This window comes from Vicugna pacos, unplaced genomic scaffold, assembly GCF_048564905.1.
Source record: "Vicugna pacos unplaced genomic scaffold, VicPac4 scaffold_56, whole genome shotgun sequence".
Lineage (NCBI taxonomy): Eukaryota > Metazoa > Chordata > Mammalia > Artiodactyla > Camelidae > Vicugna > Vicugna pacos.
The window spans coordinates 22,163-46,286 of NW_027328745.1; the positions used below are offsets into that span (position 1 = coordinate 22,163).

General features: G+C 56.5%; 2 protein-coding genes across 4 annotated transcripts in view; both read left to right on the forward strand.

The window, feature by feature from the left end:
* The window catches only part of LOC140694584 (adenylate cyclase type 1-like), a 20,966-nt gene extending 6,768 nt beyond the window's left edge, over positions 1-14,198 (forward strand). For both annotated transcript variants that reach the window (XM_072957747.1, XM_072957748.1), the window contains exons 7-10: positions 4,894-5,033; positions 9,389-9,514; positions 10,058-10,176; positions 14,182-14,198. In XM_072957747.1, coding sequence (XP_072813848.1) covers positions 4,894-5,033; positions 9,389-9,514; positions 10,058-10,124 — 333 coding nt within the window. In that variant the 3' untranslated portion in view covers positions 10,125-10,176; positions 14,182-14,198. The remainder of the gene's footprint in view (positions 1-4,893; positions 5,034-9,388; positions 9,515-10,057; positions 10,177-14,181) is intronic.
* LOC140694585 (adenylate cyclase type 1-like) overlaps positions 14,196-24,124 on the forward strand; it is a 20,967-nt gene continuing 11,038 nt past the window's right edge. Inside the window, exons 1-6 of one of the 2 annotated variants that reach the window (XM_072957749.1) lie at positions 14,196-14,261; positions 14,748-15,158; positions 15,286-15,393; positions 15,991-16,107; positions 18,156-18,270; positions 20,287-20,411. In XM_072957749.1, the coding sequence (XP_072813850.1) occupies positions 16,087-16,107; positions 18,156-18,270; positions 20,287-20,411 (261 nt within the window). In that variant the 5' untranslated portion in view covers positions 14,196-14,261; positions 14,748-15,158; positions 15,286-15,393; positions 15,991-16,086. The remainder of the gene's footprint in view (positions 14,262-14,747; positions 15,159-15,285; positions 15,394-15,990; positions 16,108-18,155; positions 18,271-20,286; positions 20,412-24,124) is intronic. The other variant, XM_072957750.1, reaches the window with a different exon arrangement.

Sequence of the window (24,124 nt, forward strand, 5' to 3'; positions counted from 1 at the left end):
TCTGGGGACCCCGGGGGGCAGGGCAGAGAGCGTGGCACTTGGCGAGCAGGGCTGCTGCCTTCCCGCTGCGGCCTGGCCTCAGGGCGGCGTCAGAGGACTGCGCCCAGTGGCTGTCACCAGTTAGCACTGGGCTTTTGCTGTATCAGAGTCACACTGGGTCCTCTGCAGGCCCTGTGAGATGTGCATTCATCCCAGGTTTTGACAAAGACACTGGGGTGCAGCCCCCTGCAGGATGTGGTTCCAACGAGAAGGTTGTAAGCGTGGGGCTCTCCCACCTCGTGCCTGTTCGGTTCCGGTGGCCCCAGCTGGCATTTTGGGGCACTAGCTGTCGGTCAGGTGCCTTGGTGGGTCCTTCGGATTCATCAGCTTAAAAGGCAAACGGGTCAAAATCCTCACGGCGCTCTCCTGCTCTCAGAACATAGGTGAGATCTCTGTACCTCTGCGTTCTTTTCCTTAAGCTTCTCTTAAGGTGGTGAAACACACATAATGTAAAATTGACCGTCTTAGCCATTTTTAAGTGCCCAGCTCAGTGGTGTCAAGAGCACGCACGTTGTCCTAATGCCGTCGATCCCAGGACACTGTGTTCCTTCCCTAACAGGATCTTTCACCCCTGTTCCTCACAGCCTTCCCTAAGAGCTGGTCATGTCCCAGGGCAGACCTGGTGGGAAGCCCACCCACTCTCCAGCCCGGCCACGTCCAGAGCCGACATCACATGTCTAAGTGTCTGGAGTCAGGTGTGAGTCGGCCACTCCTCTGCTCAGAGCCGCCCCTGTTCCCTCAGCCTCCGGTGAGGGCCAGTTACCGTGGTGTGGCCTCCCCAACAGCATCCAGCCTCCCTCAGCTGCTGCCTGGCGAAGTCCGTGTCTGGACTCCCACAGGGCAGCGCTGCGTCTTGGCTCCAAGGTCCCTCTGCGTGGACCTCCCGGGAGCACCAGCATCACGCAGGGTCTTTGCAGACCCGGCCCCGCGCCTTCCTCCATTTGGCTTGAGTGTCAGCACCCATGCACTTGGGACAGGGCAGGACAGGAGCGGGGCTCTGCTGACGTCTGTCAGCCTGGGTAAGACCAGCGGTCCCCACCCCCACCCCCACCCCCCGGCCCGGCCGCGTGACCGCCCTCTGCGCAGAAGGTGCTCCCAGCCCATCACGCTCCTCCTCCTGTTTGAAGGGAGAAGCACTTACGCTCCACTGCTGTGTGGTTCTTTAAGGGGTTCGTGGTCACAGTCTAGGAGAGATGCCCTTCCCTTTGCTGGCCCAAACTAAGCCTTTGGTTCTTCCCTGGAAGAAGTGAACAAAAGACTCAGATTTTAATGTTCAAGTTTTGTAAAGAGGTGTCTTTTTTCCTGAAAATACTGTCCAATTAGCTGTCGCCTGCCCACGGTCTCATTCTTCAGCCCTCCGGCGGGAGCCTTCTTTCTTCTGGGTCAAAAGTCCAAACAAGGACACCGCCCACCCCGTGTCTGCCGTCCCAGGAGAGGCAGATGGGGGTTCTGTGCAGACTACAGTCCCAGGGACATCTCGGGGGCCCCATTTTCCAAGGAGTAAGCCAGCCAAGGGAAGGTTGACCACGATGATGCCCAGATTCCACCTCGGCCATCCGCTTGGGGACCGAGCAGATGCTTCCCTGGACATGCCTCCAGGGGGCCCAGCACGTGTTCTCATGCAGCGTGAAGTCGACATGGCTGTGGGACGGGTCCTCCCCTGCCGGCCGGGCCTCACAGGGAACTCTGGGGAGAGTTCCAGCGCGACGCTGCTGAGACACAGGGAGCCTCATGCAGACGGCTAAGAATCGGACATTCTAGGGGATGCCCTCGTGGCCTCCTGGGGACCTCGTGTCTCTGAGCCCCTGACCTGGACACTCACCAGGACCCGCCCCGGTAACGTCACGCACAGCCCTGATTCTCAGCCTGGGACTTCCTGGCTGGCATCTCGAGGCTGAGGGGGACACAGGGGCGGCATGCAGCCCGAGCTCCCAGGCGGCCCGGGAGGACCCCCCGGCCCGTCCCCGCCTGCCGTCAAACCTCGGCTTTGCTGTGTGTGGTGGTGGGTCATCCTCACCTCCAGCATTTCCTTGCACAACGTTTTGGATGCTTTATTGCCGCTCGTTCTTCATAAAACAAGTGAAAACAGTGAGAGGAAAAGCTCAGGGTCAGGAGCAGACTCAGAGGTTTTGTCCGTGTGCATCCGGGGGCTCGAGCAGGGCGTCGGGGTGTCGGGAGCACAGGTCTCTTTGAACAGATGAGTTGTGGGTTCAGCTGTGAGAGGAAAGAGCAAAATGGAGCCTTTGATCACGATCCATTTTGCCACCTTGCGTCTTAGAGGCCACGTCTGAGTGGTGGCCTTGGTGACCTCGGTGTCTCCCCGGGTAAGCAGCCAGTCTCGGGCTCAGTTCCATGAAGGACTTTGGGGCACGCTCAGTGAGCCCTGCCGGGGAACTGAGTGAGGCCCTCACCCTTGTGTGGCTTTAGACCGGGGCCTTTGGCAGCTTTGGGGCCACCCAGCAGCCAGCACCCTGGGGAGTTTAAGCACTCTCCACTTTTTCTTGGCCATTTGATTCTTTGTGACTGTCGTAGCCACCGTCAGGCTGACCGAGTTACTCTTGTTGTCAGTGGACAGCGTCCTTCTCGTTTACAAGGCGTTGGGGGGGGGGACCACCTGCCCAGCTCCCAAGGCCGAGAGATGGAGTCAGTCTGGCGAGGGTCCAGGCCCCAGGCATCCACCTACCCTTCTCCGTCCGGGTGGGTGGATGGCGGCATCCTGTTCCTCCCCAGGCGACTTCCTCCAGACCCCAGGCAGCCCCCAGCCCCTCCATGCCAGCACCAGCCTGCGCCTCACCAACGAGCAGCTGCAGAAACTGGCAGAGGTAGTTAATTAAGGGCAGTGACAGCGCCCTGGGCCTCCTTCTATCGGTCTGGCAGACACGCTTCCAGCCCTCCTGTCTACACTGGTTCAGCCAGCTTTGGTTCTCCCGAGGGGCCCCTTCCCAGCACATTTAGAGCCATCCGCAGATTTCACCATCCTGGGAGCTGGGCAGGTCCTGATAGTCCGTGGTTATGCTTCCTTTCTGAGCTTCCCTGGGTAGGTTTCCCGCGGGCCTCGGTTGCCTGCCTGCCTGCCTGCCTTCTTGTATTCGACAAGCACTCATGAATGCCAGGAGCCCTGGGGAGACGTGCTGAGACAGACCAGACCCCTCGTGTGGGGCGCTGACTGTCCAGAGAGGGATTAGACGGCGTGCGTGCCAGAAGCAGGCCGATGGTTAGTGAGTGCGAGGGCCGCGCGGGAAGAAGGCCAGGTTCCAGCCCATCGGGCAGGGGAGAAGAACGGTCCTCTGCCCAGCTCTGCCAGGGACTGACACCCTGGGGACCTGAGACCCTGGGCCCTGGATGGGCCGAGTTGCTGTAACTAAAGATCCCAGAGATGGGAGATGGCATGAGAGGGGGAGGGTGTGGGGGGTTTCAGAGCAGCACCCAGGGGAGGGGAGCGAGGTGGTCTCCTTCAGTGTAAGGCGAGGAGGACCCAAGGAATCGTGTCCTCTTCTGCTTAAATAACCTTGCTAGAAAGAGCTTTCTCCTATTTCATGTTGTTTTGTTTTGTTTTGTTTAACATTTTTTATTGACTTATAATCATTTTACAATGTTGTGTCAAATTCCAGTGTTCAGCACAATTTTTCAGTCATTCATGGACACATACACACTCATTGTCACATTTTTTTCTCTGTGATTTATCATAAGATTTTGTGTATATTTCCCTGTGCTATGCAGTGTAATCTTGTTTATCTGTTCTACAATTTTGAAATCCCAGTCTATCCCTTCCCACCCTCTACCCCCCTGGTAACCACAAGTCTGTATCCTCTGTCCGTGAGTCTATTTCTGTCCTGGATTTATGCTTTGTTTTTATTTGTTTGTTTGTTTTTGTTTTTGTTTTTTAGATTCCACATATGAGCGATCTCATATGGTATTTCTCTTTCTCTTTCTGGCTTACTTCACTTAGAATGACATTCTCTAGGAGCATCCATGTTGCTGCAAATGGCGTTATGTTGTCGGTTTTCATGGCTGAGTAGTATTCCATTGTATAAATATACCACATCTTCTTTATCCAGTCACCTGTTGATGGACATTTAGGCTGTTTCCATGTTTTGGCTATTGTCAATAGTGCTGCTATGAACATTGGGGTGCAGGATTTCATGTTGTTTTTAACTGTGTGAGGCGGGAATTCTTCCAGCTAAACTGTTGTTTAGCTAGATTCCCAATTCTGGGAACCCAAGAATTGGGGGAGTGAAGTCACGTCCCCGCTGTCACTAGGGAGGGGAATGTGCCTACCGCCCTGTCTGCGCTGGTGGCCCCCGCTTTTGGGCCCACGGAGGCCCCAGGAGCCAGGAGCCTGTGCACCCCAGCTGGGCCCTGAGGGCTCTGTGCCGGCCACAGGGATGCGAGCCTGGTGCCGGCCCCTTCCTGCCAGTCCCCGACCCTCGAGGTTGTCCGAGGTTCCTGCCGGTGCCGGGAGCCCTGCGGGGAGCCGGGCCTGCCACTGTGTGTCCACAACTGGAGCTCGATGTCTGCAGGTGTGCCTGGAGCCTGGGGTGACCGTGGAGCTCACACCCTGGGACCAGGTCTGTGTAGGCCCTGTCCAGCCCACCCATCATCCGTGGGGACCACTGTCCTCACCTGTTTGTCTAGGGCCGCTTAGTTCCCTCGGAGTCCCCTGCTCTGTTTGTGGGATCATGTTCTTCTCACAGGGCGACCAGAGTCACCACAGGAGGAGCCAGAGGACCTGGCTTGCAGGCCGAGCCAGGGAGGCCGGGCCTGGGTGATCAGGGTGGGCTGTGCAGGTGGAGGAGGGACCCCTCCATGGGCTCCCCTTTGACCAAGAGTGATGCCCGCATGTCTCTCCTGCAGGTGACTGAGGAAGTTCACCGGCTGCTGCGGCGGGGCACGTACCACTTTGTGTGCCGTGGGAAAGTCGGCGTCCAGGGCAAGGGCGAGGTGCTGACGTACTTCCTGGAAGGCAGGACCGACGGAAGTGGCTCCCAAACCAGGTCTGTGAACTGAGAGTGGAAAATGTAAGGACGTGTGGGAGAGCCAGCCTGCAGACCAGACTGGTCATGGGCCACCCCCCGGTACCCCCTGCTGCAGCCAGCCTCTCAGTCGGAGCCGGGGTGGGGGCTCTGCGCGGCTCGGGGTTCACCCCCTGGCCCCCGGGTCAGCACTTGCCCCCTGGAGCAGCAGGGAAGGAGGCTTAGTGGAGCCCACACGGGCCGCTGGGGGCACAGGGGTGAATGCTCGGGGCTTCAGGGGCCTCGGGCTCCTGCAGGGACCAGCCCTGGCAGCAGAGCAGGGCCAGGGTCCAGGGCAAGGCTGGGGCAGGGGCACCGTCCACGCACGGCTTATGAGTGTGTTGCTTAGCGCTTCATAGTCTAAAGGGACATCCGAGTCTCTTGGTGTCGTGAAACGTCCCTTTCATCGAGACGATTATTACCGAGTAGAGCCTCCTTCAGAGGTGGGACTGTCAGACCCGGGAGATCCTCAGACACCCTCGCTGTTCGCTCTCTTCTTGTCAACCTGTAAACAAGAAACGTCCTCGTCTCCCGGTTAAATACATTAATCCCGGATAGGTAGCTTCCTCTAGGCACTGTGTGGGTCCTCCCCTTCCACGTGGAGACAGACTGCTTTCTGGATCTCTTCTCCCTTCTTTCACGGTTACTCCGCCATCCAGTCTGTGTCCTGTTCCCATCATTTCACTAAATCGGTCCCTGTCAAGTTTGCTGATCGCCTTCCTTTGAACTTTTTCTCAGAATACACTACATAGAATCCAACACTCAACAATCTCTGTCCCATTTCCTGAGGATTCCATCCCTTGCATGTTTTTCTCCAGATGACGCACCATCATCTAACACACATGAGGACTTCGCTTTTTTTGTTGTTGTTTTTTTTTTTGGAAATTACCTGATGACCCCAGTCGACTAGAGCTGCTTGGGGCAGGGATTTTATCAGTTTGTTCACTTCTGGATCCTGAGCCCTTAGAACTGTGCCCAGCACAAGGTAGGGACGCCACAAATATTGGTTGAATTAATGGGACATCACATTGTCCCGGAACTCCGAGAACCTTTTTTCTGGCCACTTCTCTCACCTCCTTCATGTCCCATCCCACCTCTGCCGACCCCTCAAATGTTAGTGTTCTCAAGGCTCCGGCACCCATCCTCTGCTCTTCTCATTCTATTCATTTTACACGGCACGTGGGCATCACTAACACGGAAGTAGTTCGGTCGTCTAACAAATCCTGCCCACTTAGCTGGGCGTTCGGGCCTCAGTATGGATTCTGCAACTAGGTTTCAAGACTCAGTCCTCACGCCTCTGCCACTGGAACCGTGTTTCAGGCCTGCACCAGGGTGATAGCCCAGCGCTCTCCTTCCTCTGAGGGCAGCTTCCTCACCGAATTGTCCTCCTCTTAGGATGACACAGATAAGGAAGCAGAGGTGCTATGCGAAGGTGACCAGGAATATAGACTTGTCACCTCCTCCCTCTCACAAATTCTGCTTCTGAATGCATGTTTTATCTTTCTTCTTGCCCGTCAGATAAAACTATACAGGTTGACAGAGGTTACCTTAATTCTCTCTTGCTATGGCGTTTAGTTTCTAAAGGTATGTGGTGAATTAGGGACATAACGTGTTTCTTGAGAAAATTCTTAATGTATAATTAAGACTGGATCACCTGTCCTTGCCAAAACAGAAGCGACTCCTCTCCCTGCTGGGCTGTTACTTACTTACAGGTCGAATCCCTGTGGCCCCTGGGCCACCTGCACCATCTGCCGTCACCGTAGGCTGTCTGCTTCTCCTCCCTTGCAGGCTTCCGTCCGGGCTGTTCAGTGAGATCTGAACCCAGGACATCTAGATGTGTTATAGACCCATTGCTTCAGGCCCTGCACCCCTCTAGACACAGAAGGCCTGGGCGGTGAGGATCATGGGAAAGTCATCCTGGCTCTTCCCTCTTAATTTGCCGTGTTAATTCAACTTTTACGACCTATTCCTGCAAAATGTGAACCCACATTGTGGATAATGAAGTTAAATGCTCTTACTTTAAACATGTTTCTGTGATCAGTAGAAATACATGTGTATTTCAGGGCAAGATTTTCATCTTCTCTTTAACACCTTGGAGAATAACACAATTTAGTAAATGTTTTATTTAAGAGGTGAATCCAGGGCTTTGTATTAAGTCGTATAGACACTACTGTGAGGAAGGTGATGGACCAGAGGCTAGTTGAGGGGAAAACAGTACAAAGCATGCTCAGTATAGGATGCCATGGCTGCAGCCCGGTTGTACACATAGCGAAAGTTTCATGATGAGACAAAACCTAAACTGTAACCCATGAGGTCGATGGGAGATTATTGGTATTAAAATGTGTGGAGTTACGAGGTTGGATAGAAGAGCCTTGAAATTAGGATTCCAGTGAAGGGATATACTTAAATTGTATTCGTTCACAGAACTAACAAAGCATAATAAAATGTATAGGGAATCACAAAAGACACAGAATTGTCAAAGCATCCCTGAAGAAAAAGAATGGAGCTGGAGGAATAACCTTCCCAGACTTGAGACAGTTCTACAGAGTTACAGTAAGCAAAACGGCATGGTATTGGTACAGAAACAGACGTATGGATCAGTGGAATAGAATGGAGAACCCAGAAATGAACCCGCAATGTTTTCGTCAATTTATCTTTCGAGAAAGGAGGGAAGAACGTACAAGGGAATAGAGACAGTCTCTTCAGCAAATTGTGTTGGGAAGACTGGACAGCTGCATGTAAATCAGTGAAGCTAGAATACTTCCTCACACCATACACAAAAATCAACTCAAAATGGATTAAAGGCTTAAACATAGGACAAGAAACAACAAGGCTCCTAGAAGAAAATACAAGCAAAACTTTGTCTCACATACATCTCGGCAGTGTCCTCCTAGTGCGGTCTACTCAAGCAATAGAAAAAGCAAGAATCCACAAATTGGGACCTAGTTAAACTTACAAGCTTTCGCATAAAATGACAACCTACAGAATGGGAGAAACTATTTGTAAAAGATGAAACCGACAAAGGCTTGATCTCTAGAATATGTAAGCAGCTCCTACAACTTAATAGGAGAAAAAGAAACAACCCAATCCAAAAATGGGCAGAAGACCTAAACAAGCAATTCTCTAACGAAGACGTGTGAATGATCGACACGCACATGAAAAAATGCTCTGTATCAGTAATTATCAGAGAAATACAAGTCAAAACTACAATGAGGTATCTCCTCACACCAGTCAGAGTGGCCATCATTCAAGAGTCCACACAAATGATAAATGCTGGAGAGGCTGTGGAGAAAAGGGAACCCTCCTATAATGTTACACTGCTGGTGGGAATGCAGTTTGGTTCAGACATGGTGGAAAACAGTATGGAGATTCCTCAAAAGACTAGGAATAGACTTACCATATGACCCAGCAATCCCACTCCTGGGTTCTATCCAGAAGGAACCTTAATGCAGAAAGACACCCGCACCCCAGTGTTCACAGCAGCACTACTTACAAGACATGGAAACAACCTAATTGTCCATCGATAAGTGGATAAAGAAGACGTGATGTATTTATATGGTGGAATACTACTCAGCCATGAAAATGACATCATCATACCATTTGCAGCAACATGGATGTCCCTGGAGAAGGTCATTCTAAGTGAAGTAAGCCAGAAACAGAAAGAAAAACACCATGTAGTATTACCACTCATATGTGGAACCTAAAAAAAAAAAAAAAAAAAAGACAAGTGAACTTAAATGTAAAAGAGAAAAAGAGTCACAGACAGAGAATACAAACTTGTGGTTGCCAGGGGGGAGTGGGCTGGGAACGGACAGACTGGGAGTTGGAGACTTGCAGATAACGACAGGCATTTATAGAACAGATAAACAAGTTTCTTCCGTAATATAGCACAGGGAACTGTATTCAAGATCTTGTGAGTTTCCAGAAAAACACACGGAAGCCCCAGACAGCCCCAGACACTGTGGACACTCAGTGGCCATATGCAGGGCTCATAGGGATCCAAGTTTTTCTGGAAAAACCCTTTCCAGGTGAGGCCCAGGAAGAGGGCGGTACCCGGCAGCCAAGTCCGTGCAAGCGTCACGCTTCCTGCACGAGGAGAGCAGCTCTCGGGCGCTCCCAGGGCTAGAGAGACCCTGGGGCGGCGGGGAAGTGAGGGCGGACGCGGGAAGGGCTCCTCTGCTAGAAGAGGACCAGCACGGGCAGCTCCCCAGAGAGCACTGCTGCTTCCCGGGGGCTGGGACCCGGGTGGGGCAGGGGAGGGAGGGAGGGGCCCCGGGCATCCGCTGGGCACACCTCACCTGGCCCAGCCTGCAGGGACTGTGTGTCGTCCGTCCTAGGGGTGAGGCCGTCCTGCTCCTGCTGGGGTTCTGCGTCTGCTTCCTGGTGTCCTGTGCCCTGTGCCTGCTCATCACCTGGCCCGGGTACCTGTGTGCGTGTCTTGCGCCTGCCTGTCACCTGAACAGGTAAGTGCTCGGCCTCTGCCTGCCCTCCTGGCAGGCCAGGTGGAGGCAGTTTGTCCCTCACCTTCCTGGCAGGTGAAAAAAGAGTCGTCCACGGGGTACAAGCCCATTAGGCCCCATCCTGTGCGGGGTGCCGTTTGGAGTTCTGGGAGCGGGCCCCGTAGACACAGGGGTGGGTGTGGATGGAGACTCAGTAAATGAGCACGAGGGGTGACACTGTTCTCTCCGAAACGAGGGTGTGGCCTGTCGTGGGACCGTGCCGTAGACGGGGGCCTCCACGCTCTCGAGGACTCTTCGTTGGCGTAGGAGCCAGGGTAGAGCCCGTGGCCCTGTTCTGCCCGGGGCTCCTGGGAGAGGGCCCTGTCCCCGTCCCGCACACCTGCCGCACGTCCTGAGCCTTCCTGTTCAAACGTCCCATTTCCCCTCTGGATCCTCAGTTGTCACGTCTGACAGACCAAGGGTGATCTGTGTACGACGGTCGAAAGCAGCTGCTTCTCGAGAAGATTGAACCGAGGTTTATTTATTTAAAGTCTTTCTTATTCTCAGGTACCCTCTTGATTTAAGTCGAGAAGAAAACGCCACTGGAATAAACAGCCGCAGTCCAGCTCTCTGACTTCACAGACGGGGCGGCATCGGGCCCGGTCAGCTGCAGTTTCCCGCTTCAGGTAAGACGGCTTTACGCGCCTACTTCCAAGCGAAGGCGTCGCACGTAGACGCTGGCTTCTAAGTCCTGTCACGCTCGTCCCCGGTGCTGGGAACCCGTGTGCCCGGTGGACAAACGGCTCTCCTGGTGGAGGGGGCCCGGGCTGGCCCCTTTCTTTCCCAACGTCCACTGCCCCCCTCCTCGCCCTCCCTCGTCGCCCGAGCACTTTTCTCAGGGTGGGATTCTCGGCACTGCAGCGGGTCCCCCCTCCGGGCTGCCGGGCAGGAGGCAGCTCGGGCTGGGCGCACGGTCCCGAGGGCAGGCGGCTGCGGTTCCCCCGGCCAGCCAGCGCGTGCCTGTTCAGGGGCCGACCCACGTGCTCACACACTGCCCTCCCCAGGCCCTGGCCGTGACAGCAGGGCCCTGAGGTCGCCCCGGGGCTTGCGCAGAGGACTGTGGGGCCAGGCGACAGGAGGGGGCGTGGTCAGCAGGATCCGACTGGGGAGGATGGGGGCCGGCAGGTGGGACAGATCTGTCCAGCAGAGGCCCAGTGTGTACCGAGGGAGGCAGCTGCCAGTGGGCGCGGCCGCGCACGCGGCTGGGTTGGGGTCCATCGCAGTCGTGCATCCCTGAGGAAGCCTAGGCGTCAACAGAGGGCTTTCCTCCGTGACGTAGAAGTGGCCACAGCCAGGGCATCAGGGTTGGTGTGGCAGCTCTGGGACCACCTGGGGCCTTCACCGGCCCAACTGGCTCCATCATCACTAGAGGCTGCCAGCTCCAGGGCCTTCGTGTCTCCGTCCACGAAAGGATGGGTATTGGAGCTGATATTCATCGTGTACTAGGAGCAGGGCCTGGGCCACCACAGGCTCAACTGAACATTGTTGGAACAAGAGGGGAAGCTGGTGAAACCCAGGGGCGGGATCCCTGTCAGTCCTGGAGGCCAGGATGCCGTGACCAGAGGAGGCGCTCTACGGGGCTGGAGAGTCCGTGGTGACGGCTGGAAAGGGGCAGAGCTCACCGGCCAGACGTGTTCCTGCAGTGGTGCTGGCCTTGGGTGGGCACGTGGAGGGGCCGAGGCTGAGCAGGCGGGGGGGGGGGCAGGGGTAAGAGGAACAGTGAGGAGGGAGCCAGAGGGGTGCACACTGGACCAGTCCCTGGGCACCTGCGGGTTCAGATGCGCTTTGCTGTCTGGGGGGGGGGGGTCCAGGCCTCCCTGGTCCCTGGGGAACGTGAGCATGACGTGACTGGGAAGGAGGCTGGGTGTGCCTCGTACAGCGCCCCTGTCACCTTTCCCACGCGGGCCTGGCGCTGATGGTCGTATTTCAGCCTCATTTTTCCATCCACCATCCCAGTAACCCCTTCGTGGTCTTCTGAGCCGAGGCAGAGGGGATCGCTCAGGAGGGTGAGAGTCCTAACGTGGGCTTCCTCGCCTCCCTGTGTTACCAAGTCCCAAGCTCATTCTGCTCGCCACGTGGCAGGCCAGGAAACCGGGGGATGAAGTGTTAGGGCAAAGAAGAGTGACTTTGTCCGGAGAGCCGGCTGACTGAGAAAGATGGCAGAATAGTGTCCTGCAGAACCATCTTCTCCAAGTCAGAATACGGGCGCCTTTTACCCCAAACGGGGGAGGGGGCGTGGTTGGTTGCTGCAAAGTTCTTGGTGCAGGAATTTGCTGTTCTTGCAGCTGTCCGCATGGGTGAGGTCATGGTGCCCCTATAAAGCCTCTAAGAAAGCAGATGTCATGTTCTGTTCTGCAAGGTGTTGCCTTTACATGAATGGGAAAGTGTTAATATCCTTAAAGGTCAGAGCCTTGAGAGTAGGCTCTGCTGTATATTTCAGGCTAAAGGCAACATTGTGCTTCAAACGGTGCAGAAACAGCAAGACTAGGCCTAGGAAACAACACAGGGTTAAAGCGAAAGGATCAGGTCTAGTTTGCAGTCAGATTTGCTCTTTCCTATTACACCTGCTGCCCTCGCAGGGCTGGCTTCAGGGAGGAAGAGCGCCCCCAGCCCCCCCAGCCCCCAAGAGCCGCCTGCAGCGGGTGAGGAAGGCAGGGAGGGGGTTTGCAGCGCTGGTGAGGTCAACTAGACATGGCTGATGGATGGACACTGACTGCAAAGTTAGAAAACCTCTAGGTTTTTCCTCTTTGGGGAGAGAGAGAGGGAGCCTTGGCAGAGGGCAGTGACCCTAAAGACAAACCCAAGAGCTCCTGGCAGCCCCTGCAAGTCCCCGGTCCTGGTCCTCGTGTTACATCATGTCCTACCTCAGCCCCAGTGGCTCCCACGGTGTATCTGTGTGGGACTGAGTTCATTTATTTAGCATAATCATGGCAGTATTTTTTAAACATGAAATTGCAGCTTACTAGGGTCTGTGTAATCTTTTTTGTTAATTTGTTTATTTTTTCCTTTATTTATTTGTGTGTGTGTGTGTGTGTGTGTGTGTGTGTGTGTGTGTGTGTGTGCGCTGTTAACAAAGGGGATGGAATAGGAATGAATGAAAATGTCACTCTATTGACCGTCATCAGGGTTCCCTGGAAGCCTGTTTCAGTTGTGTGTGTCTGTGTGAGTGTGGCTTATAACATGGTTCTTAATTTGTCGCCTGGTTGGAAGCCTTTGAGTGCCCCTCCCCGCCCCCTCCCCTCCCATGGGAGCAGCAGCGGGCAGTCAAGGGAGCCAGGCCATGCCTCCTCCTGGCCCCTAACTCACAGGGCAGGAGCCCTGAGAATAAGCCAGGAGCACAGCCGGCTGAGCGGAGGATGTGGTTGTGTAGCTGTCGCGTTCGCCTCGACTGAACTCCACAGCCACAGGGCTCGGGCACGTCGGGGAGGTTCGTCACTCAGCGGCCACCCTGCTTCCCACCGACCATTTGGAGCAGCTGCGGTTTTCCTGGTTCGTGTCCCGGTCACGGCACCCTCCACGGCTTCTTTCCCTGCAGAGCACAGGCTCTCACTCCAGATTTGCCCTGCGTCCCCCTGCCTCGTGGGGTCCTTCGTGAAATTCAGCTCCGGCTGTGAACTGCCCTCCAGACGTGGGGTCCGGGACGCCCAGCCTGGCCACGGCTGCAGAGTCGCTTTCTGAGACAGTGACAGGAGCTTTGAGGACGTTCCAACAGCTGACACCCCAGAGGGCCGCCTTTGACTGACTGTGTGTCCTGTTCTAGGGGCGTTTTCTGTTGTTTGCATCCGACCGGCCGTCTTTCTTTGGTGTTATGACAAATTAGCCGTCGTGCCGCTGTTTGCTCTGTGTGTGTGTGTGTACCTGTGTCAGCGTGGGGCGTGAGCTGAACAGCCCGCTGCGTCCTGGTCTGCAGAGTGCGTGCGGTTGGCTGGTGGTGTCTGGGCCCCGGTTCCTCGGCTGTAGAGCGGGGACCGTAATGGCCCCGACCTCACAGGGTGGGAGGGTTAGAGGGATACGCGAGTACGCGGCCCAGGGCACCCTCGCTGGTCCGCGCTTCCTCTGTGGTCCCGTGGTCTCAAGTTTTGTTTTCGTTCTAATTTCAGAAGTGTGATTCTAAAACCTTCTGACTTTATCCATGAAATCATTTGTTGAGTATTGTAGAAATGCATTTAAAGAAGCTGAAAATGAAATTTCTAGTAACTTTACAAACATCGTGTAAAGCCTGTGTGAAGAAAGGGACGAAACATAGAGCATAAAAAAGAAGAAACAAGTAAAGGAAATTTTTTACCATTGCTGAGACAGAAGGGCGCAATATTCTGAAAACGTCAAGTTAATCTATTCAGTGAATTTCGGTGCCAGTCAACGTCATAGGGCAGGGCAGATGGCGGGAAGTGTTGCTGTTTTAATTTAGAGATGTCAGTTTTCAGTTTTTTAATTTTGGCAGTTTTTTCACCTGGGAGATGAATGATATGAAAAGAGCCAGGAAATGTGTGTGGAGGATGAATTATGGGTGAGACTCTAGCCGCATTCAGATGGTTCTGGCCGTTCTAGAGTGTGAATCACCTACTGTGGCCACAAATGACTGTAAAAGAGACTTGGTTTTCAATAGTGCTTTATTGCTCGGTGTTTTCCAGAGTGCTCGATGATCCCGATCGGCGCCATCTCGTGTATCTTCACAGTGGTCTGTATCTACTCCGTGGCCCCAGGATATGTGGTGAGCGTGTCTGCAGGGGCTGGGCGTGGCAAGGGCCGTGAGGGACAGGGATGAGGGGCAGCCGCCGGGAGCCGCACTGGAGGGCCCGCCCCTAGGATGGGGAGGGAAACAAGGGGGGTCAGAAGTGGGCCTGGGGTGTCCCAGGAAGCCAGGGTGAGGGGGACATCGGCCAGTGGAGGAGGTGTGATCGGCCCTTTGTGGCGTGCCAAGGACAGAAGCTGGGGCAGTGAAACAGGAAGGAGGGGGTGGGGGGGGGAACAGGATGGAGCTGAGGGGTTTAGGAGGACGGTAGGGGTCTCGTGTCCTCCAGCCCAGGTCCTGGGGCTCCGCTTCTGGTAGTGAGGAGCCTCGAAGGGCCAGGACTGGGCAGGAGTACCCAAGGCCTGGCCGGTGGCACTGGGGGAGTGGGTGGGGCAGGGGGCCAGAGAATGCCGGGGAGGAGGGGGTGCTGTGTGCTCTGAGTGGGGCCCCTCCATCCCCCTCCAGGTGGGCTGCCTGCTCTGGGCCGGGAGCTCCAGCCCCAACGGGTCCCTGGCGGTCCTGTCGTCTGAGGGCCGGGCCCTAGTGCTGCCCGCCCTGCCCGCCCTGCCCTGCAAGCTGTGCCCCATACCCTGCTCTGAGGCCTCATGGGCGCCCTCCTGCTGGCCATATCCCTGCGGGTCTCCTCTTTGCCCCAAATGATCCCCGCTTGTGGCGTCACCACGTCCTGGACCTCAGCGGGTACGCGAGGACCGTGGGGCAGGTACGCTGCTGCTGCCGGGCATCCCACGGGCAGGCGTCGCAGATACCCATCCGTGATGCCCTGTGCTGTGGTCTGCTGACTAGAAGCTCGTTCGTGCCAGGGCTTCTCCCCTCGTCCACTTGGGTGCCAGTTCCAGCAGGTCCTTGGGTTTCTCGGTGAGATGTGGCTCTCAGCCCGGGTCAGTCCCAGGCGCCTCTGGGGGTGTCGCACCTGTGGGGCCCTCGGTGGATGGGTCTTGTGTTCTTGGCACTGAATGGGGTTCTCCTCCTTCTCTTCCCCAAGGGGCAGCTTGGAGCCGATCCTGGCCATCCTGCTGTTCTCACGTGCGCTGGCCCTGACGCCTGGCACGTGGACGTCAAGCTGCGGCCGGACTACGTCTGGGCTGCGCAGGCAAGAGGAGCCCCTCTGCTTCCACGGGGGTCGGCAAGGGAGTCCCTTGGGAAGGGTGTCACGTGGGGGCTTCCGGCTAGACGCCAGCAGCCAGCCGTGTGGGTGGTGTTAGGCATAGGGACCCCTGCGGGGGGGCCTCGCAGTGGGGGAGAGGGACGAGGCTGCACCCCAAGTACAGCAAGGGCAGGTGGGCTTGTACAGCCGAGGGGCAGGGTGGGGGCAGTGGCTGTAAAGTGATGAAGAGTAGAGATCAGGGGGCAGGGGTTTCTGATTGAGCTGATGTAACAGGATTCATGCTGAGGACAGGCCTGGGTGATCGGACGTCACCTGGGGAGGGTGGGAGGTGAGGAACCCGATCAGATGTCCGGGGTGATCGGATGTCAGGGATGGGGTGTCTGGGTGAGCTGGCTCAGCGGGGTTCTTGCTAAAACTGGACAATGCGGAAATGAAGAGGGACGCCGCAAAGTCAGGGCCCAGTTGGGAAGACAGTTCAGAGTCTGGTCCAGGAGAGGATCTTGTCAGGTGGCGGGTTGTCGAGCGAGTGAAGGATGCTGGAAGGGTGGGCGAGTGACCAACGGAGCATCCTGTCATCCCCAGGCAGAGGAGGAGCGGGACGACACGGAGAGGGTGAAGCCGGACAACAGGAGGGTCCTCTTCAACCTCCTGCCGGCCCACGTCGCCCTGCACTGCCTCATGGCCAACCCCCGGAACGCGGTGAGTGTGCGGCCTGCGTGGCAGTGCTTCCCGGGCCCTGAGACCCAGCAGGGTGCTCCTCCAAGCCGAGCTGCTCTGGGAGGGGCTGCAGGGCTGCAGCTGGAGGTCCAGTCCAGAGGGACCCTCCCCTCTGCCTCATACCGCACGGGGTAGCCTTTTCCAAGCCCTCAGCTGCACCAAGGAGGGGAGGCCCCTCTGCCCACCCCCAGGCGCAGGGCAGAGGCCGGGCCATCAGAGGCTCCTGGGATGTGGGGTTGACAGGTGCCCAGAACCACCGTGTCCTCCCCTTTGATCCTGGAAGAGAGCATAACGTTCACCATCCCCACAAGGCGGGAGATGGGGCTTCAGGAAACCACACTCAAGGGGGAAAGCGCTGTTTCAAGACCTTCACGGTCTGGGTGGTGTCCCGTCCTGGCTGAGTTTGTGTGGGCGGCCTGGCCTGGCCCTGCCCGCCTGGCCGCAGGGCTGGTGGTTCATCCTCTTCTCCATGTTCAGTGCAGTCTGGGGCCACGACCTAGAGGTGAAGCTCGAAAACCACCCCAGCAGCACAGCGCAGGGCTTGGAAAAGCCGTCTCAAAAATAAGAGAGTCTCAGGTTGGGTTTCTAGGTCCTAAAGGCACAAACACCAAGGCTCAGCTTGCCCAGCTGTGGCCTGAAGTAGCTTCCAGGCTCATCTTTCAACCTGCTGGGCCTGGGGGTGTCCAGAGAGGTTTGTCTTGCCAGAGCAGCATGTCCCTCCCTGGTGCCACCCCCCAACAGGGGGCTCTGCTCTCACCTGGGAGCTGAACGACCTCGCGTCGTCCTAGATGCTCCAGGCCCCCTCCTTGTGTGTCTATTGTTAAATAAATTGAATCAATAATTAATAACCTTCCAAAACAGAAAGTGCTGGGTGTAGCTGGGTTCACGGGTGAATTCTGTCAGACGTTTCATAAAGAAGTCATACCAGTTCCCTGTAATCTCCTCCAGGATATAGAAGTAGAAGCAATGCTTCCCACCGCATTCTGTGAGTCCAGCATTACCACATTAGCGCATTGCCACAATAGCAAACCAGATTAAGAAATTACAAGAAAGGAAAATTACGGGCCAGTATTCCTTTTGAATATAGATGCATAAATTCTCACCAAATATTAATTAGACAATTGAATTCAGCAAGGTATGAGAAGAACTAAGCGCCACAAATGAGTGTTGAATTTATTCCAGATACGCAAGGCTGGCTCAGCATTTCAAAATTAATTAAGAAAACTCACCATATCAACAGGATAAAAAAAGAGAAATCACATGATCATATCAATTGATGCAAACCATTTATTTGACAGCATATAACACCCATTCCTGATTTAAAGAAAACTTCCTCAGCAAACTACGAATAGAAGGGAACTTCCTCAACTTGATAAAGAGTATCTACCAAATCCCCCTGTAGCGTGCCCGCAGACACGATGCGGAGGAACTGATGCCTTCCCCCGAGATAGGAGCGCGACAAGGAGGCCCCTCTCCTCTCACCGCTCCTGTTTGCCAGTCACACTGGAAGACCTGGCTAGAGCAGTGAGACAGGAAAAGGAAATAAAGGTGTATAGACAGAGAAGGATGAGATAAAACTGTCCTTGTCCTTAGGTAGTACGATTATTTATATAGAAAAAACGATTTTTTAAAATACACCAGCAGTGAACAAGTGAAATCTGAAAATACAATACCCTTTGTGTTAGCACACACCCCCACACTTAAATACCGGGTACAGGTTTTCAAGATACAGGTAGTATCTCTATGAGGAAAGCGAGAAAGCTCTGATGAGAGAAGTCAAAGAAGGTCTAGCTAAGTGGAAATACAGTCCGCGTTTCTGCCTAGAAGGACATCATCAAGACGTCAGTTATTCCCTGCTTGACCTGTAGATTGAACTCAAGCAGCCCGGCTGCTGCATTGTTGATGTGGAGATCAAATCGCGAGCTCACCAGGGGTGCCGCTTGGCCCCCTGCAGGTCACTGGCTGAGCGTCCCTGCTGCCTCTGCCCTCGCGCCCCTCAACTGTAATAACCCGCGTGTGCTCACATCCAGGTCAGGCCGTGCGTCTCCTCCCGCCTCGGCGCGTTGGCAGCCTTCCCCGTGGAGGCGCTCGGCGTCCCGGACGAGATCGACTACCGGTCCTGCGACGACTTCGTGCTCCGTGCAGGTACGTGGCCGCAGGCCGTCCCGTCACTCGGGCCAGCGCACCCTTCCCGCACCCGGCCCGGGAGCTGGTGGCCACGGCCCTCTGCCTAGGAGGCCGTTCCAGGCTCCCTTGTCTCAGGGAGGCGGGTGGAGCCACCCAGAGGAGTGCGTGGGACACAGGGACAGCCGGGTGAGCCTCAGAGCTGGGTATCGGTGACTTAGGACCGAAAGAGTGATTGTCCAGCTCACAAGGCACGTGAGAAATCTTGATTGTCTCAGAGGCTTTCACGTGCACGTCTGAGTCCACACGCGGCTGGAGGAGGGCGCCCCGTTTCCCTGCGCAGAGCCCGGCTGTGCAGACTCAAGCCGGGCCCTTGGTCCTCCTGGGGTCCCTTCCCCTCACCTGGGAGTGAGGTGGGGGACCATCGGGGGTCTAAGCTCCTTTCTAGCTTTTATAAAACTGTTAGATTATTTTTTAACTCTTATATTCCGCCCCCTCCTTTTTTTTTTGGCAAGAAGATAGTTTCCCACAAAAATTCTTACTAGTCAAGGATGTAGTTAAACTGGAGATTTATGATTTTTTAAAAACATTGTGTCTTAGCTGTTACAGGTGTTTCGATTTAATTTCGAGTGGGGGAGGTAATTAGGTTGATTTATTTACTTTTTTAATGGGAGCACTGAGGACCGAAGCCAGGGCCTCCTGCGTGCTAAGCACGTGCTCTACCACTGAGCTATTATGTACCCTCCTCCCTGCAGATTTATGGTCTCTTTCTTGTTCTCCTTTCTCTCTCTCTCTCTCCTTTTCCTGCTAGTCCGTGATAGAGTTAGTTAAACTGGACATGTCTGGCCGTTTTGCAGTTGAAACGTCTAGTGGCCTTAAGAGCAGGAGCGAGAGCTGGGTTTGAGTGTGAGGGGGCAGCAGGTGTCCCTCCGAGTGGGCGGGGTTCTGACGCGCTTAAGCAGAAGCGCTGACTTAGAGCTGGTGCCTGGCCTGAGGGATGGGCTGGAGGTGGGGGCAGGCCGCCCTCTGTGCCTCACCCCCCCCCCCTCAGTGGTCAGTTCTCCGGGGCTGCGGGCTCGGATTAACAGATGTACTGACGTGAGAGGGGACAGATCCAAGGGCCCGTCATGGAAATTCTATTTCTTACCCTGTTACTGAGAATCTGCTGGCTGATTGGCCCTCTCTGTGCCCGGACGGCTGGTCCCACGAGGCTGGATCCTGGCTCCGACTCGTTCACGTGGGCTGACGCTTCCGGGGTGGTAGAGGGGGGCTCTCTGCGTCGCCCCAGCCGTCTGTGAAGTGGGCCCTTTGGGGACTCTTCCCCGAGGTCCCACATCTGCCTGGCCCAAGGCCGAGCTCTCCCAACTCACCGTCCAGCTCTGCCCGCTTCCCCCACCTTCTCCCGCAGACGCCAGCACCCCCTGCCCAGGCTTCGGGGGATTGACCGGGCGAGTGTCTGAAATGTTATTAAGACACTTGGCTGAGCTCAGAAAAATTGACACGTGAGGACAGAATCAGTAGATGCGACCTGGTGTCGGCGCAGACACAGCTGGGGCACCCGGGCCTGTGTCGCTCCCCAGGCCGTTAGGACCCCGAATCGCAGAAAGAGAAGGGGGGCTCCGCTCTCCTTCAGAGCATCTTGAAATACTTCATTCCGGGCCCCAGTCCCGAAGGAGCTGAGGGATCCCACCCAGGGAAGCAGTCAGGAGCTGCTGTCCTTTCTGGAAGGAGGAGCTGGGGTGGGGGTGGGGGGACACACACTGTGGCTCTACAGACCGAAAGGTCAGCCTTCTTAGCGGTGAGACTCGGTCTGAGGATGCTGTTCCAGGAAATGGGACTTTTTCTCGGGATCAGGACTGCTTCCTGGGGGTGTGGGGTGCAAGCAGGGGCTGGGAGCAGCCGCTCAGCCATGCTGTGGGGTCCCTGCTTCAGGGAGGGGGGTTGCACTTGGTGGCCCCAGGAATCCATGACCCCACAAGGGCCAGCTCCTCCCCTCCAGAGCCTCCCCACTAACACCACACCGGGGCTGTTTTCCAGGCATCAACATGGGCCCCGCGGTGGCCGGAGTGACTGGGGCTTGCAGGCTGCAGTACGACATTCTGGGGAAACACAGTCAACGTGGCCAGTGGATGGACGGCAACGGGGTCCCGGGCAGGATCCAGGTCAGTGCATTCAGAATCCCCAAGGTGCAGGTGCCCATCCTGCAGGCAGGAGACGGAGGCAGGAGAGGCAAGGGTGAGGCAGGGGCCGGCCACCTAGCCCTGCAGCCTGCATCCTCCCTTCCTCGTCTGCCTCTTCTGGGTGGGGACGCGAAGCTGCAGGCAGGCACGCTGATGGGGGCTCGATGTGTCTGCGGCCTTGGGGGTTGGCCCCGACGTGGCCATGGGGAGAGTCGGGGTGATGAGTGACTGGGATGTTTGGGGGCAGTGCGTGACGACTCCTTAGAAGGGAAGGGGCTGCCTCGCCGTTCGAAGGGCAGAGTGCTGTGTGGCCACCTGACTTGGGAAGCAGCAGGTGACCCTGGGCAGGGAGCCATCTGAAGGTGTCGAGGACAGTGGCGCCTGCTCTTTACGGGTAGGAGGGAGTGTGGACCCACTCTCCTAATTTCCTTTAGAACAAATGAGCAAGTGTGAGTCAGCTGAGGCTTGGACACTGCAGGCCTCTGGGAGCCTCAGAGGGAGGGAGCCTGTCCCCTGTGTGTGGCTGTGGCTGTCCTCTGGGGACCCCGGGGGGCAGGGCAGAGAGCGTGGCACTTGGCGAGCAGGGCTGCTGCCTTCCCGCTGCGGCCTGGCCTCAGGGCGGCGTCAGAGGACTGCGCCCAGTGGCTGTCACCAGTTAGCACTGGGCTTTTGCTGTATCAGAGTCACACTGGGTCCTCTGCAGGCCCTGTGAGATGTGCATTCATCCCAGGTTTTGACAAAGACACTGGGGTGCAGCCCCCTGCAGGATGTGGTTCCAACGAGAAGGTTGTAAGCGTGGGGCTCTCCCACCTCGTGCCTGTTCGGTTCCGGTGGCCCCAGCTGGCATTTTGGGGCACTAGCTGTCGGTCAGGTGCCTTGGTGGGTCCTTCGGATTCATCAGCTTAAAAGGCAAACGGGTCAAAATCCTCACGGCGCTCTCCTGCTCTCAGAACATAGGTGAGATCTCTGTACCTCTGCGTTCTTTTCCTTAAGCTTCTCTTAAGGTGGTGAAACACACATAATGTAAAATTGACCGTCTTAGCCATTTTTAAGTGCCCAGCTCAGTGGTGTCAAGAGCACGCACGTTGTCCTAATGCCGTCGATCCCAGGACACTGTGTTCCTTCCCTAACAGGATCTTTCACCCCTGTTCCTCACAGCCTTCCCTAAGAGCTGGTCATGTCCCAGGGCAGACCTGGTGGGAAGCCCACCCACTCTCCAGCCCGGCCACGTCCAGAGCCGACATCACATGTCTAAGTGTCTGGAGTCAGGTGTGAGTCGGCCACTCCTCTGCTCAGAGCCGCCCCTGTTCCCTCAGCCTCCGGTGAGGGCCAGTTACCGTGGTGTGGCCTCCCCAACAGCATCCAGCCTCCCTCAGCTGCTGCCTGGCGAAGTCCGTGTCTGGACTCCCACAGGGCAGCGCTGCGTCTTGGCTCCAAGGTCCCTCTGCGTGGACCTCCCGGGAGCACCAGCATCACGCAGGGTCTTTGCAGACCCGGCCCCGCGCCTTCCTCCATTTGGCTTGAGTGTCAGCACCCATGCACTTGGGACAGGGCAGGACAGGAGCGGGGCTCTGCTGACGTCTGTCAGCCTGGGTAAGACCAGCGGTCCCCACCCCCACCCCCACCCCCCGGCCCGGCCGCGTGACCGCCCTCTGCGCAGAAGGTGCTCCCAGCCCATCACGCTCCTCCTCCTGTTTGAAGGGAGAAGCACTTACGCTCCACTGCTGTGTGGTTCTTTAAGGGGTTCGTGGTCACAGTCTAGGAGAGATGCCCTTCCCTTTGCTGGCCCAAACTAAGCCTTTGGTTCTTCCCTGGAAGAAGTGAACAAAAGACTCAGATTTTAATGTTCAAGTTTTGTAAAGAGGTGTCTTTTTTCCTGAAAATACTGTCCAATTAGCTGTCGCCTGCCCACGGTCTCATTCTTCAGCCCTCCGGCGGGAGCCTTCTTTCTTCTGGGTCAAAAGTCCAAACAAGGACACCGCCCACCCCGTGTCTGCCGTCCCAGGAGAGGCAGATGGGGGTTCTGTGCAGACTACAGTCCCAGGGACATCTCGGGGGCCCCATTTTCCAAGGAGTAAGCCAGCCAAGGGAAGGTTGACCACGATGATGCCCAGATTCCACCTCGGCCATCCGCTTGGGGACCGAGCAGATGCTTCCCTGGACATGCCTCCAGGGGGCCCAGCACGTGTTCTCATGCAGCGTGAAGTCGACATGGCTGTGGGACGGGTCCTCCCCTGCCGGCCGGGCCTCACAGGGAACTCTGGGGAGAGTTCCAGCGCGACGCTGCTGAGACACAGGGAGCCTCATGCAGACGGCTAAGAATCGGACATTCTAGGGGATGCCCTCGTGGCCTCCTGGGGACCTCGTGTCTCTGAGCCCCTGACCTGGACACTCACCAGGACCCGCCCCGGTAACGTCACGCACAGCCCTGATTCTCAGCCTGGGACTTCCTGGCTGGCATCTCGAGGCTGAGGGGGACACAGGGGCGGCATGCAGCCCGAGCTCCCAGGCGGCCCGGGAGGACCCCCCGGCCCGTCCCCGCCTGCCGTCAAACCTCGGCTTTGCTGTGTGTGGTGGTGGGTCATCCTCACCTCCAGCATTTCCTTGCACAACGTTTTGGATGCTTTATTGCCGCTCGTTCTTCATAAAACAAGTGAAAACAGTGAGAGGAAAAGCTCAGGGTCAGGAGCAGACTCAGAGGTTTTGTCCGTGTGCATCCGGGGGCTCGAGCAGGGCGTCGGGGTGTCGGGAGCACAGGTCTCTTTGAACAGATGAGTTGTGGGTTCAGCTGTGAGAGGAAAGAGCAAAATGGAGCCTTTGATCACGATCCATTTTGCCACCTTGCGTCTTAGAGGCCACGTCTGAGTGGTGGCCTTGGTGACCTCGGTGTCTCCCCGGGTAAGCAGCCAGTCTCGGGCTCAGTTCCATGAAGGACTTTGGGGCACGCTCAGTGAGCCCTGCCGGGGAACTGAGTGAGGCCCTCACCCTTGTGTGGCTTTAGACCGGGGCCTTTGGCAGCTTTGGGGCCACCCAGCAGCCAGCACCCTGGGGAGTTTAAGCACTCTCCACTTTTTCTTGGCCATTTGATTCTTTGTGACTGTCGTAGCCACCGTCAGGCTGACCGAGTTACTCTTGTTGTCAGTGGACAGCGTCCTTCTCGTTTACAAGGCGTTGGGGGGGGGGACCACCTGCCCAGCTCCCAAGGCCGAGAGATGGAGTCAGTCTGGCGAGGGTCCAGGCCCCAGGCATCCACCTACCCTTCTCCGTCCGGGTGGGTGGATGGCGGCATCCTGTTCCTCCCCAGGCGACTTCCTCCAGACCCCAGGCAGCCCCCAGCCCCTCCATGCCAGCACCAGCCTGCGCCTCACCAACGAGCAGCTGCAGAAACTGGCAGAGGTAGTTAATTAAGGGCAGTGACAGCGCCCTGGGCCTCCTTCTATCGGTCTGGCAGACACGCTTCCAGCCCTCCTGTCTACACTGGTTCAGCCAGCTTTGGTTCTCCCGAGGGGCCCCTTCCCAGCACATTTAGAGCCATCCGCAGATTTCACCATCCTGGGAGCTGGGCAGGTCCTGATAGTCCGTGGTTATGCTTCCTTTCTGAGCTTCCCTGGGTAGGTTTCCCGCGGGCCTCGGTTGCCTGCCTGCCTGCCTGCCTTCTTGTATTCGACAAGCACTCATGAATGCCAGGAGCCCTG